Source organism: Rana temporaria, chromosome 3 (assembly GCF_905171775.1).
Source record: "Rana temporaria chromosome 3, aRanTem1.1, whole genome shotgun sequence".
NCBI lineage: Eukaryota > Metazoa > Chordata > Amphibia > Anura > Ranidae > Rana > Rana temporaria.
Window position 1 is genome coordinate 466,734,239 of NC_053491.1, and position 14,946 is coordinate 466,749,184.

The following is a 14,946-nucleotide window of genomic DNA, read 5'->3' on the forward strand; positions in this document are numbered from 1 at the left end:
GCGGAGTGTAAATGGCTTACGCGCCGCCCGCCTACTTTCTACCAGAATATGGCCCATACTGTATATAAAACGGGTGTAAAAGCTGCAAAAGAAGCAACTGAATACTTTTCATTTCTGCTTACCTTTACCATTGTCTGTGCTGCCAGAACACGCTGGAAGGTTGCCTGGTCAAAGGCAAGTGGAAAAAGTGGTGCAATGTAAAATAGATTTTGGTGGAAAACATCTTTACTCATCAATGCTCACAAAACCCTGTCATTGGGATTTAAAGGGGTTGTGAACCTTCCTGTTTTTTCACCTTAAAGGGACACTAAAGGTAAATGGTTTCTCACCTTAATGCATCCTATACATTAAGGTGAAAAAACATCCGACAATACCAGCCCCCCCCCCGTTTTACTTACCTGAGCCCGTTCACCTTCAGTGCTTGCCCCTGACGTCCTCTTCGCTGCTCAGCCTGGTTGTTGATTGGCTAGAGTGGATGGATTTGAAAACAGCGCAGCCATTGGCTTGCGCTGCTGTCAATCGCATCCGATGACGCGGGTGCACCGGGGGGGGCGGGGCCCGAGTGATACAGTGAAGCGGCTATAGCCACCGGCTGTATCACGGGAGCACGCCCGCAAGAACTTGCCACCATGCGAGCTCGCATGAAGGTGGAAAGTTCTTGCGAGCGAGGACCAGAGACAGCCGCCGAGAGACCCCAGAAGACGTGGGTCAGGGCACTCTGTGCAAAACGAGCTGCACAGTCGAGGTAAGTATAACAATGTTTGTTGTTTAAAAAAAAAAAAAAAAAAAAATTCTCTTTACAACCCCTTTAATGCATCAAGGTGAAAAAACATCTGATAATTACCGGCCCCCAACCCCTCCCGTTTTACTTTTCTGAGCCAAAAGTCCCACGTCGAAATGTGCTGGATCTCGGCTCTTCATTGGATAGATTGGTAGCAGCGCAGCCATTGGCTCCTGCTGTCGATCAACTCCAATGACGTGGGGGTCGGGCCCAAGTCCGGCATTTGTATCTATGGATGCAAATGCTGGACTCAGGAGTGCGCCCGCAGGTAACCCCCCCTGGAGAGAGCTTCCCAGAGGGGGTTATCCGATGTGGGAGAGTAGAGACAGCCGCCGAAGGACCCCAGAAGTTGACATTCAGGGCCCTCTGTGCAAAACGAGTTGCACAGTGGAGGAAAGTATGACATGTTTGTGTTTTTTATTTATTTATTTATTTTTTTTGAACCATTAAGTTTTAGTCTAAATCGGAATCCCTAAATTAAAAATTTACAGAGGTCCATTCAGTAAAAAAAAAATTCAAACGGAAGTTCGAATCCCATGCTTGCGTTATAATGTATCAGGACCCCCCCCCCCCCCCCACCCCCCAACATCAATGTCCTTCAGCCTACCATCAAACATAGCCCTAGTCACATCAGTGTCTTCATTCACAACCCCCCACATCAGCCCACCCCTTTACATCAGTGTCCACAGACCCTCTTCACATCACAGTTCTGCTCCCCTTTAAAGTAGTCCCCAGTTTCCCTTCACATCACAACCCCCTTTATATCACAATGCTTCTTTACTTCACAGTGACCCTTTCAATAGAAGCCTCTCCTGCACAGTCCTTCTTTCGGCAGGACGGAGGCACTTTGCCTGCCTGGCTGTCCCCTCCCGTGGGCAGAGGGTGAGAGGTTCTGTAGATTTGGACGAAGGGCGGGAGCTGCCCAGCTTACCATGTTAAGAAGTGGGCAATTGAAAGACTCATGCTCTCTGTGCAGCTCTGCTTGCACCTCCCACCCCTTGCCCTGCTGTGAGGATGACAGCGGCGGCCGGGGCTGGAAACTTGGGTGAGGACAGCCAATTACGAAGTGGCACGACCGCATCCTGGACAGGACTGTTAACTCGGTCCCGTACGGACCACAGTCTGCCATTTAGTTATCTCTGACCTCAAAGAAAACACACAGTTCTGCATTGTTCCTTTGCATCCAACAGAACTATTGCTCATCAAGCTGATTGACAAAGTCAGAGTATTGTGCATTACACTTTACTAAACCAGAATTTGCCAGCAGCAGTCGAGGGGTAAACATCTGGAGTTGGTGCAAGACGATTGTTTATGACTGGCATAAAAATATTACAAAGTCCACAGTTTAGTGATTCCATGTGCTATGGGATCATCCAAATGATGCTAACAGTGGGGGCGACATATGATAGTCCACTGTTCAGGGACAACGTGCAAAGAGAAAACGGTACAGATGCCTCTGAGTGTAGACTGTAAGATATTTTAATGAGAACACCGTAAAAATACTCCACATGTGGGGAGATAAAATCAGGCATATCTTATAAGCTCAAACGTTCTTCCGATGTGTCTCGTATGGCCAGGGCCCATGCTGGAGCTGTCACCACCAGTACCCCTTGCTGGTCTCGGCGGCAGATGGTATAAAGGAAGGGAGACAGGAGTGAGGGGCTGGGGCGCATGCTGAATCGCAGTGCCTGGCTCGATTACCTCACTGGGCGTGCTTGCGCCGCGTTTCGGAGCATACGCACTTGAGATTGAAGACCGTGCACACTCCTTTGAAGGGGAAAAGGGCAACAGCTGGCCATAAGGACAGGACATGCTGCATATGCCCTGTGTTCTTTGATCATAGTAGAAGATGAGGCTAACAGAACTATTTTTAACACGTTCCCTCCCTTCCTCCTCTTCCTCCTACCTTTCAGCACACCCTTAAAAAGATCTGTGTATTTGCTTTTTAATATGAAGTGGTTTGGTCATGCGATCCTGCAGCTAAGGCTCCCCTGCGTCGCGTGAGCGGCTGCTGCAGGGGAAGGAGCGCTGACAGCGAAGATGCAATGGAGCCTATGGGTGACGTCACGGCTCCAGGAATTCGGATGTTGCCGAGCGCTCCCTTACACAGAGCTGCATGATCATGTGACCAGACCATAATAACAAAAAGATCGGTGGTACTTTTTTATTTTATTTTTTTTATGCAGGATAGGGAGGAGGAGGGGACACGGAACATTGTTATGATGGTCTTTACTACGGCTTTAAGTTTTTTCAACATGTGTAGCATGCCCAGTTTCCCCACTGGTTCAAAAGTAAGTAGAAACTATGGCCCAGATTTTCAAAGGGCTTGCGACGGCGCAACGCCATGTACGCCGTCGTAAGTCCTAATCTGGGGCGTCGTATCTATGCGACTGATTCTTAGAATCAGTTACGCATAGATATCCATTAGATCCAGACAGGCGTAAGGCTCTTACGCTGTTGGATCTTAAATGCAGTTTTTTTTTTTGGTCGCTAGGTGTCGCCTCCGTCGTTTTCCCATCGAGTATGCAAAATTAGCTAGATACGGGAATTCCCGAACGTACGCGCGGGCCGACGCAGTAAGTTACGACGTTTATGTTAGGCTTTTCCCAGCGTAAATTTGCCCCTGGGTCTATGAGGCGCAACCAATGTTAAGTTGGCCGTCGTTCCGCGTAAAAATTTATAAATTTACGCAGTTTGCGTAAGTCGTCTGTGAATGGTGCTGGACGCCATTTACGTTCACGTCGAAACCAATGACGTCCTTGCGACGTAATTTTAGAGCAATGCACGCCAGGATATTTTAGGGACGGCGCATGCGCAGTTTCGGCGACACGCTTCATTTTAATGAAACACGCCCCCTACCCGCCTAATTTGAATTAGGCGGGCTTACGCCGGGTGATTGACGCTACGCCGCCGCAACTTTACACGCAAGTGCTTTGTGAATAAAGCACTTGCATGAAAAACTTGCGGCGGCGTAACGTAAATGAGATACGTTACGCCCGCCCAAATTTACTCCATTCTACGAAAATCTGGGCCTATTTGTTTATAGCATAAGGCAAGTGGTTTTCCCGACATTATACTTTGCACAATACAATATTTTATTTAAATTTTTTGTGTCGAAGATAAAGTTCTACTTTAATTTTCCATGGCTTTGTCCTCCTCTGGTATAAGGAAAGCTTAAAAGAAAAGGCCTATAAATGATACCTTTCTCTACCCAAATGTTGCATGCTGATGAATGGCGTGATTATATCCTATGTGTCTCTCCTCACAGCTGGTCATGGAGTTCTGTGGTGCGGGATCGGTCACCGATCTGGTGAAGAACACGAAGGGGAACTCCCTAAAAGAAGACTGTATTGCGTACATCTGCCGGGAAATCTTGCGGGTAAAGTTGTATGCATATTTGCTGTTGCTGTCCAAGTTTTTTTTTTTTTTTTTTATATATTTGATTTAGTTTTTTTATATTTTTTTTTTTTTATCCAATTTTCTTTTAAGAATTGAAAGTAGAAAATCTCCTCCTGTTTTATTGACCACTTGCCGCACAATCGCATACATGTACGTCATTGTGTTCAAGTGATTTATACTGGCCCAGGGATCCTTCAAACTACGGCCCTCCAGCTGTTGTAGAACTACACATCCCATGAGGCATTGTAAAACTCTGACATGACGAGGCATGATGGGAATTGTAGTTCCTGAACAACTGGAGGGCCATAGTTTGAAGAACCATGTGCTGGCCTATGGTTGCAGCTGTCAGCTATAACCCCGGTATTAACATTTTCAGCCAGTGATTCCCTAACTTGTAAAGGTTATACGAGCGGTTGATTAGCCATTGGATCACTTTTACAAGCAGCGGAAGTGGGAGGTGGGAACCACAACCACCACTTCTGCTGAAAAGGAAAGGCTGATGTGTCCGAGCCTCTCTAGGCTCCACCCAGCTGCCCGATTGATGGCTAGCTCCGCCTCTCAGTGCATGGCTGAGAGCCAGACCCAGCACTGGAGGAGCAGGAATAAAAGTAGTGACTGACAGTCACTGCCCTCTGCTTAAAGGGGTTTTAAAGGTTTGTTTTTATTTTCTAAATAGGTTACTTTAAGCTCGTGCATTGTTGGTTCACTTACCTTTTTCCTTCCATTTCCCTTCTAAATGTTTTTTTTTTTTTGTCTGAATTTCTCACTTCCTGTTCCTCCTCAGTAAGGTGTTCAGTAATCTGTTCTAAATGACTTTCCACCACTCGGATGATGGAAAGCTTACTGAGGAGAACAGGACATGAGAAATTCAAACAAAGAAAACAATTTTTAGAAGGGAAATGGAAGGAAAAGGTAATGAACCAACAATGCACTAGCTTAAAGGAACCTATTTAGAAAATAAAAACAAACCTTTAAAACCCCTTAAGAAAAGCTGGAGAACTGAGAGATCATGGTCATGTGGTTGCTTAGTTCCTGGGCTTATGCCACGTACACACAGTCGTTTTTCTGCATGAAAAAAACAACGTTTTTAAAACGATCATTTAAAATGATGGTCACATCGTTTTTCGGCTTCTGAAAAACGACAAAAAAAAAAATTCGAACAGGCTGCATTTTTTAATGTCGTCGTTTTTTAAAATGTCGTTTTTCGGGTTGTAAAAAATTATCGTGTGTGGGTTAAAAGACGTTTTAAACCCGCGCATGCCCAGAAGCAAGTTATGAGACGGGAGCGCTCGTTCTGGTAAAACTACCATTCATAATGGAGTAAGCACATTCATCACGCTGAATTCATCAGACAAAAAAGCGCGAATCGTCTTTTACCAACACGGAATCGGCTAAAAAGCAGCCAAACGCTAATAGAACTTCCCTTCAGAGTGCCGTTGTACGTCACCGCGCTTTGTTCATCATTTTTTTTAAACGATGGTGTGTGGGCTACATCGTTTTTAATGATGAAGTTGGAAAAACTTTGTTTTTTTGGACATGCTGAAAAAATGTCTTATTTTTTTTATTTTTTTCCATGCCGAAAAACGACATGTGTACGCGGCATTTAGAGTCCATGTGGGACTACTGCAGCATATAGGTGAGTATTGATTTTTGCAGGATACAGGGGAAGTTACTTACCTTGTCCCTGGATCCTGCGATGTTTCCCAGCTGTGTGTGTGAGCCGTCATCCCGCTCAATTCACACTGGTGACTGCCTAATGCCGAGCTCCGTTCCCTGCGAGCGGCGCGACGCACGGGGGGCGGAGTTCAGCGCCAAATTCAAAAAATGAAAAACACAGTATACTGTAATCTTATAGATTACAGTACTGTATAAAATAAATACACACCCCCCCTTGTCCCTAGTGGTCTGCCCAGTGTCCTGACATGTACTTTTTATATAATAAAAACTGTTCTTTCTGCCTGGAAACTGTAGATTGTCCATAGCAACCAAAAGTGTCCCTTTATGTAAAAAATTGTTTAGATCAGCTAGAAAACAGCGATAATAAATTAGAATCACTTGCAGAATTGAGCGGATCGCGATTTGTGGGGAAATTCGTCATCAAACACTGAAAGTAATGACAGCGACAATTCTGCGACTGAGCAAATTTTTGTGTTTTTGATTATTTAATTAAATGATAATGTAATTATAATAAAAATTATTCATTATATTTTATGATTTTGTGTTTCAAATTTTATCATACCCGGGATGTCTATTAGACTCTTGTTTGTACAGATTTAAAGCGGTAGTAAACCCGCTGCCGTTTTTTTTTTTTAAACACCTGAAAAGCAAAAGCCATAATGGGCTAGTATGCACCGCATACTAGCTCATTATGAATTACTTACTTTGAAACAAGGTGTGAGGAACTTACCTGGTCCACGCAGAGCGAGATGTCATCTTGCCTCGGCGTGTCTTCCGGGTATCGCCGCTCCAGCGCTGTGATTGGCTGGAGCGGCGATGTCGTCACTCCCGCGCATGCATGCGGGAGACTTCTCCCTGGCAAGGTCCGGCGGCTGCCGGGCGTTTAGCCAAGAATCTCCGATGGGCATGCGCCGCTGCAGTCGGCGCATTGCAGGGGTAATATATCCTAAATCTTACAGGTTTAGGAGATATTCTTTATACCTACAGGTAAGCCTTATTATAGGCTTACCTGTAGGTAAAAGTGGTAGTACAGAGTTTACTACCACTTTAAGTGAGTTATTCATAAGAATTCCAGGCCTACAATATAAAACGCCAAATAATGGTACCCCTTTCAGCACCAAAAATATGAAAGAATCATACCGCCAGGGAGGTTAAATGAGACCTACACTCAGTTTAGCTGGAATGCGGTTTGCAATGATGATTATTTTTAATATTTTGTACAGATGATGTTTTTAGGTTTGGTAGCGAGGGCCTTTTTCTGTTTGCACTCCCCACCCACTTATCAATGTTGTGTTTTTTTGCTCTTCGTTGCAAAATTTATTTAAAATATTCAATAATATCTGGAGTAAATGTTGCTTCAGGTTTCCGCTAGGTTGAATTTGCCCCCCCCTGTGAGTTTCATTTACACATTGCACCCACTTTGCCCCAGAAATTACTATTATGGAGATTACAAGAATAACATTTTGGCTCATTTAACACAGAGAGGCAAATTAAGCAATCTTTTCCTGCTGTCCTTGGATAGCTGTACATGAATTATCAGGTGTCTGTCTAATTGTCTCCTGTCATGTGCAGACACGGCCTTGTTGGCGTAATAAAGGCAGGTTTTTTTTCATAGCATGTCTGTGTTGTGAGAGCTTTCTGAGCTAATTTGTTCTTACCAGCAAATGGTTAGCATGTGAACCTGAGGATGCCTTCTTTGACCTCTTTTGACTCCTGCCTTTCTTTCAGCATATTACCCTTTGCATGTGTTTTCAGACACTTAAGCGGAGTTCCACCTAAAAATGGAACTTCCGCTTAACCCACTCTTCGCCCCCCTTACATGCCACATTTGGCATGTAATTTTTTTTGGCGGGGGGGGGGGGGGGGGGAGTGGGGCCTTAAGGAGAAGGGGACTTCCTGTCCCACTTCCTCCGTCCGCCGAGGGGCTGGAAAGGCGATTAGCTTAATCGCCTTTTCACAGCCCCTCCCTGTAGGCGAGCGCCTGTCCAATCGGACGGCGCCGCTCGTGCATGCGCTCTGCCGCTCGCGCATGCGCAGTGGGTGCCCGGCCGTGAAGCCGAAAGCTGTCACTGCCGGGTGCCCACACTAAGAATGAGGGGGTCGAGGAGCGGAGCCCCGGCCGGCGCGTCGCTGAAAACGTGGAGCAGGTAAGTGTCTGTTTATTAAAAGCCAGCAGCTACACTTTTTGTAGCTGCTGACTTTTAATAAACTTAAAAAAAAGGTGGAAAACCCCTTTAAAGGCATGTGCTGCATAGAAACTACGGGGTAGATTCAGGTAGGAGATACGACGGCGTATCTCCAGATACGCCGTCGTATCTCTGGGTGTGAAGCATCTTATCTTGGCGCCTGATTCAAAGAACCAGATACGCCAGAATTTGTTTAAGATACGACCAGCGTAAGTCTCCTACGCCGTCGAATCTTAACTGCATATTTACGCTGGCCGCTAGGTGGCGCTTCTGTCGATTTACACAAGGAATATGCAAATTGGGTAGATACGCTGATTCAGAAACGTACGTCCGCCCGGCGCATTTTTTTACGTCGTTTACGTTAGGCTTTTTCTGGCGTAAAGTTACCCCTGCTATATGAGGCGTATGCTATGTAAAGTATGGACGTCGGGCCGGCGCATAATTTTCCGTCGATTATGTCGGCTGTGCGTAATTTACGTTCACGTCGAAAGCATTGCCTTTTTGCTGGTTAATTTGGAGCATGCGCACTGGGTTATGTTCACGGACGGCGCATGCGCCACTAGTCAAAAACGTCAAATACGTGGGGTCAGCCTTCATTACTTTACAACACGCCCACTACATGGATAATTTGAATTCCGCGGGCATACGCCGGACCACATACGCTACGCCGCCTTTACTTAGGGTGCAGGTTCTTTCTGAATACAGAACCTGCCTCACTAAGTTACGGCGGCGTAGCGTATCTGAGATATGCTACGCCCGCAGAAATTTACGCCGATCTCTCTGAATCTACCCCTATGGTTTTAGGGCTGTTGGCAATTGGATCAGCCAGGTCCAATAATAAGCAATACAAACTGTATGTGCTAAAAGTAAATAAAGTATTCTTTATTTTCCGTCTTCAGGGTCTGGCGCACCTTCACGCTCACAAGGTCATCCATCGAGACATCAAGGGTCAGAACGTCCTCCTGACCGAGAACGCTGAAGTTAAACTGGGTAAGTTCATATATAGGGAGTGTGCGCAAACCATTTCTGTAATACACTACATGGCCCAAAGTTTGCAGACATATGATCATCGCATCCAAACTATGAGGTTGTTTTATTTATTGGATTCCGTTTTTGCCACAAAAAAAAAATAAAAAAAATCTTGTAGGGACACTTAAGGTTTCTGTGCTTGTTATTTTTTAAAAAAAAAGGAAAAAAAAAAGTCATATATCCTCTATTGTGTAGTTAGTTTTGCACAGAGTGACCCCGATCCTCTTGTTCTGGGGTCCCACGGCGGCTCCTCCCCGCATTAGATAACTCCCTCTGGGAAGCTCTCTCCTGAGGGGGTTGGCTGTGCTGCTATCAGTCTATCCAATCAAAGCCTGGACTCCAAGGAGAGGAGGATGACGGGGACACGCCCACGGAAATTCAGGGCTCAGCCAAGTAAAACGGGGGGGGGGGGGGCTGGGGGGTCGGAGGCCCGGACGGCCAGACACTGCAAGGTGTTTTTTCACCATAATGCATAGGATGCATTAAGGTGAAAAAACACGAAGGTTTACAGCCCCTTTAATTGAACAAGCTGAAGTTAGAAGCTCATTGGCTACAGACTTTCAGCGCTGTCACAATTTGAATGACAGTTTCGCAGTCATGCAACACTGCACCCAAAGAAAACTTTTTTTTTATTATTTTTCTCACACAAGTAGAGCTTTCTTTTGGTGCTATTTAATCACCACTTTTTATTTTTTTGAAAAAAAAACACTAATTAAAAAATTATAAAAAAAAAACAAAAAAACGAATAAAGACCAAAAAATTGGAAATAAAAACAAACTTTTCTTTATATTTTGTTATAACATTTTGGAATCCGGTCGTTTTTCTCCTTCACTGATAGGCGCTGATAGGTTGCCCTGATTATGTGGCACTGGTGGGCACTGATGAGGCTGCCCCGATATATGGCACTAATGGGCACTGGTAGGCGCCACTGATGAGGGGGCACCTATTGGCAGCATTGAAGGGCACTTATTGGCAGCACTGGTGGGCACTGTTTGGACTGCACTGATTATCGGTGCCCTGATTATCAATGTACATGTCCCTTTTAGAGAAGCCGGTTATCGGCTCTTTTCTCTTCTCATGCTCTCGGCACGAGGAAAAGAGCGGCGATAACTGGCTTCTAGTTACATCCCTGATCTGCTGTGATTGGACACGGCTGATCACGTGGTAAAGAACCGTGATCTCGGGAGGCCTTTCCAGAGCTAGTTGTCCATGCTATAGCGTTTATTCGGCTATAGCGCAGTCGGCAAGTGGTTCAATACATGAAGGGTGTGCATAAGGTTCAGTAAGGCAGTATTTGCAATATGATGCTAAGATCAAGATCACTGGGATATGACCTCAAAATAGCAGGAGGAAAGTCCCAAACTAATCCTAAATGGTTTTTATTTTATTTTTTTTACTGAAAGAGTATGTACATTTTTATGAACTCCAAACAAGTTTAGGACATTCATAGATCTATACTTGGTGGACTTTTTAGGCACCAAAAGTATTGATTTCAAATATACAGAGTATTGAAGTAGAAAAAGTATTTATTCATAAATATACAGAATTAACAAAGCATGAAATATTGCGTTAAAATATACCTAGGGTTGTCCCTGATACCACTTTTTTAAGACCGAGTACAAGTACCGATACTTTTTTCCAAGTACTCACCGATACCGATACTTTTTTTTCAATGACATGTGGCAGTTTGACAGATGGGGACTGACAGGTGGCACTGATAAGTGGCTGGCACTGATAGGTGGCACTTATGGGCACTGACTGGTGACTGGCACTAATAGGTGGCACTGATAGGGGCACTGATTGCACTGACAGGTGGCTGGCACTGAAATGCTGTAAAAAACACTGCTTAGGCTGGGTGTACCAAGATGAGCGTAGGGACGTTCAGCCGCTGACAGCAACTGAATGTGTCACAGATCCTGATGCAGCTGCGCCCTACACTCCTGCCAGCTTACCAAGTTTAACTGCAGGTGAGGACTCTCTCTCCTAACACCGACTCCGTCCACCAACTGTGCCCGCCCTTTCCAGCCAGACTCCGCAACTGCACCTCTAATACCCCTTTACATTACACAGCACCCTGCATCACTGCACCCCTTTACACAGCACCCTGCATCACTGCACCCCTTTACACAGCACCCTGCATCACTGCACCCCTTTACACAGCACCCTGCATCACTGCACCCCTTTACACAGCACCCTGCATCACTGCACCCCTTTACATTACACAGCACCCTGCATCACTGCACCCCTTTACATTACACAGCACCCTGCATCACTGCACCCCTTTACATTACACAGCACCCTGCATCACTGCACCCCTTTACATTACACAGCACCCTGCATCACTGCACCCCTTTACATTACACAGCACCCTGCATCACTGCACCCCTTTACATTACACAGCACCCTGCATCACTGCACCCCTTTTACATTACACAGCCCCTGCATCACTGCACCCCTTTTACATTAACAGCACCCTGCATCACTGCACCCCTTTACATTACACAGCACCCTGCATCACTGCACCCCTTTACATTACACAGCACCCTGCATCACTGCACCCCTTTACATTACACAGCACCCTGCATCACTGCACCCCTTTACATTACACAGCACTCTGCATCACTGCACCCCTTGACATTACATAGACACCCCCCCTAACAGTTCTGGACCCCCTGCCTGTTACACAGACCCCCCTTTACAATACAGGCACCCCTCTTTACAATACAGGCACCCCTCTTTACAATACAGGCACCCCTCTTTACAATACAGGCACCCCCCCTTTACAATACAGGCCCCCCCCCTTTACAATACAGGCACCCCCCCTTACAATACAGGCACCCCCCCCCCCTTACAATACAGACTTCCAGGGGCACACGTTTGTCCCTAACTGCAGGTAATCACTCAACATGTGATCAGCCGGGGGAAAGTGTACAATGCAGACACCTCAGATGATCAGTCAGTGTGCCGTGCACGGAGGCGGCGGCTTCGGTCTGATCGGCTGTGTGACTGTGAGGCAGTCACAGCCAAGACCTATCAGAGCCGCGGCTGGGTCCCGGGTGTGCCGACGCAAAGCCCCCCGTGTGTCACTGTTACAGCGGCGGCTGCTGCCGCCGCCATGCTGTCCTCACCGCCGCACAAGTCTTCTTCAGTCGTGGAGAGCGGGCGCCGGCCTGACATCCCCACCCCATAGTTAGTCACTGCTGCCCGCCCCCTCTCCAGCCAAACTCCGCCCGCACTCTGGCGCCCTCCCAAGCCACTGACTCCTCCGGCCACCCTAGAATAAAAAAATAAAAGTATCGGGAGCATTTGCGCGAGTACAAGTACTCGCGCAAATGCTCTGTATCGGTCCCGATACCGATACTAGTATCGGTATCGGGACAACCCTAGTTCCAATGGGTATCACTAAATACATGTAATTGATTATATACTTGAGTATAAGCAAAGTTTTTCAGCACATTTTGTTTTTGTGCTAAAAAACCCCCCTTGGCTTATACTTGAGTCACCTTTTTGTGCCTGATCTCCCGGACTTTGGGGACCCCGGTGCCGGCCATAGGTCTCCTGGACCCCATACCTACGGCCGGGGAGCACCGATTTTTCAAAGCCAGGCACCCCTTCCATAGACTCCCATGTTGAACTGTAATTTCGCTGGTAAATTTGGGGACCCGGTACCGGCTGGCCGTAGGTCTCCTGGACCCTAAACTTGTCACACATATAGCCCCATTTCTCCTCTACAAATGTGCAAAGTTTATTGTCCAGGGGACCTACGCCTGGGGAGCACAGATTTTTCAAAGCCGGGCACCCCTTCCATAGACTCCCATGATAAACGTAAGTCTAGTCATGGGCACAGTGAGGCATGCACATGGACACCCTAGGCTTATACTCAAATCAATAAGTTTTCCCATTTTTTTGTGGTAAAATTAGGTGCCTTGGCTTATATTTGGGTCAGCTTATACTCGAGTATATACAGTAGGGTTGTCCTGATACCGATACTAGTATCGGGACCGATACTGAGCATTTGCGCGAGCACTTGTACTCGCGCAAAGTCTCCCTATGTTTCACCCGATGCTTTTTCTTCACCCGAGAACTGGCTAAGAAGGGGCGGAGAGCGCTGATCTAGTTGATCAGCGCTCGGGGAACATAACAGCTTTCATTTGAATAGCTGTGTGTTCCCCGCTGTCATATATAGCCCCTCCCCCTTGTCCGGGCACTTTGATAGACAGATCACCCATCCAAGGATTGGACGGTTGATCTGTCTATCAAAGTGCCCGGACAAGGGGGAGGGTCAATATATGACGACGCGCGGCAGGGAACACATAGCTATTAAAATGAAAGCTGTTATGTTCCCCGTGCGCTGATCAACTAGACGGCAGGGGGGGCTTGGCTTTCTCTTTGGGGACACATGGCTACATTTGGGGACACATGCGCACATTTTAAAAAAAAGTATCGGTATCGGCGAGTACATGAAAAAAAAGAGATTTTTAATACAGCTTACCTGTAAAATCTTTTTCTTGGAGTACATCACGGGACACAGAGCGGCATTCATTACTATATGGGTTATATGGAGTACCTTCAGGTGTAGACACTGGCAATCTTCAAACAGGAAATGCCCCTCCCTATATAACCCCCTCCCATAGGAGGAGTACCTCAGTTTTGTAGCAAGCAGTATGCCTCCCAAAATGGTCCTCAAAAGAGGGGTGGGAGCTCTGTGTCCCGTGATGTACTCCAAGAAAAAGATTTTACAGGTAAGCTGTATTAAAAATCTCTTTTTCTTTATCGTTACATCACGGGACACAGAGCGGCATTCATTACTATATGGGATGTCCCAAAGCAATGCTTACAATGAGGGGAGGGAGAACATCTCCAAGACAAAAGGATTTAATTTAGAGATATACTCAAATCATAATAAATCCAACTTATTTGAGAAAAATAATCTTAAATTTTAAATTTAACTCAAAAAAAGAGGAGCCCCCGGAATCCGAGGGTCTCAAACTGCAGCCTGCAGCACTGCCTGCCCGAAGGCAGTATCAGTATTCCTTCTTACGTCCAACTTGTAGAATTTTGTAAATGTGTGGACAGAAGACCAGGTTGCCGCCTTGCAAACTTGAGCCATAGAGATCTGGTGGTGTGCTGCCCAGGAGGCGCCCATGGCTCTAGTAGAATGAGCCCTTAATGATACTGGAGGAGGCAACCCTTTCAAGCCGTAGGCCTGAGTGATCAATTGCTTAATCCACCTAGAAATGGTGGACTTTGCAGCTGCCTGCCCCTTCTTGGGCCCATCCGGTAGAATAAACAGCACATCTGTTTTCCGGATCTTCTCTGTAGCTTTAAGATAGGCCTTCATGGCCCTGACAATATCCAAGGTATGCAGCAACCCTTCCTTTCTGGAAGTAGGTTTAGGAAGAAGGAAGAAGGATGGTAATACCAAATCCTGGTTCAAATGAAAACTGGATATGACCTTCGGTAAGAAGGAAGGATGAGGGCGGAGAACGACCTTGTCCTTATGAAATATAAGATATGGTTCCTTACAGGATAAGGCTGCCAGTTCCGAAACTCTTCTTGCGGAAACTATGGCAACCAAAAACACCAACTTCCTTGTCAGTAGAACCAAAGGAACTTCAGCCAACGGCTCAAACGGTTGTTTCTGTAAACTCGACAGAACAAGATTTAAATCCCACGGACAAAGCGGGGATTTAACTGGAGGTTTAATACGTAAGACCCCTTGAAGGAAGGTCTTAACCAGCGAGTGGGTGGCCAGCGGCCGCTGAAACCACACTGACGGGGCAGAAATCTGTCCTTTGATTGTGCTTAATGCCAATCCTTTATCCACTCCTAGCTGGAGAAAACTTAAAACTCTATCTATGGTGAACTTGCGAG

General features: G+C 46.3%; 1 protein-coding gene across 12 annotated transcripts in view; it reads left to right on the plus strand.

Annotated features, from left to right (window-relative positions):
• MINK1 (misshapen like kinase 1) overlaps positions 1–14,946 on the plus strand; it is a 251,428-nt gene that overhangs the window by 116,160 nt on the left and 120,322 nt on the right. For all 12 annotated transcript variants that reach the window (XM_040346853.1, XM_040346851.1, XM_040346852.1 and 9 more), the window contains 2 exons: positions 4,050–4,160; positions 8,943–9,033. In XM_040346853.1, coding sequence (XP_040202787.1) covers positions 4,050–4,160; positions 8,943–9,033 — 202 coding nt within the window. The remainder of the gene's footprint in view (positions 1–4,049; positions 4,161–8,942; positions 9,034–14,946) is intronic.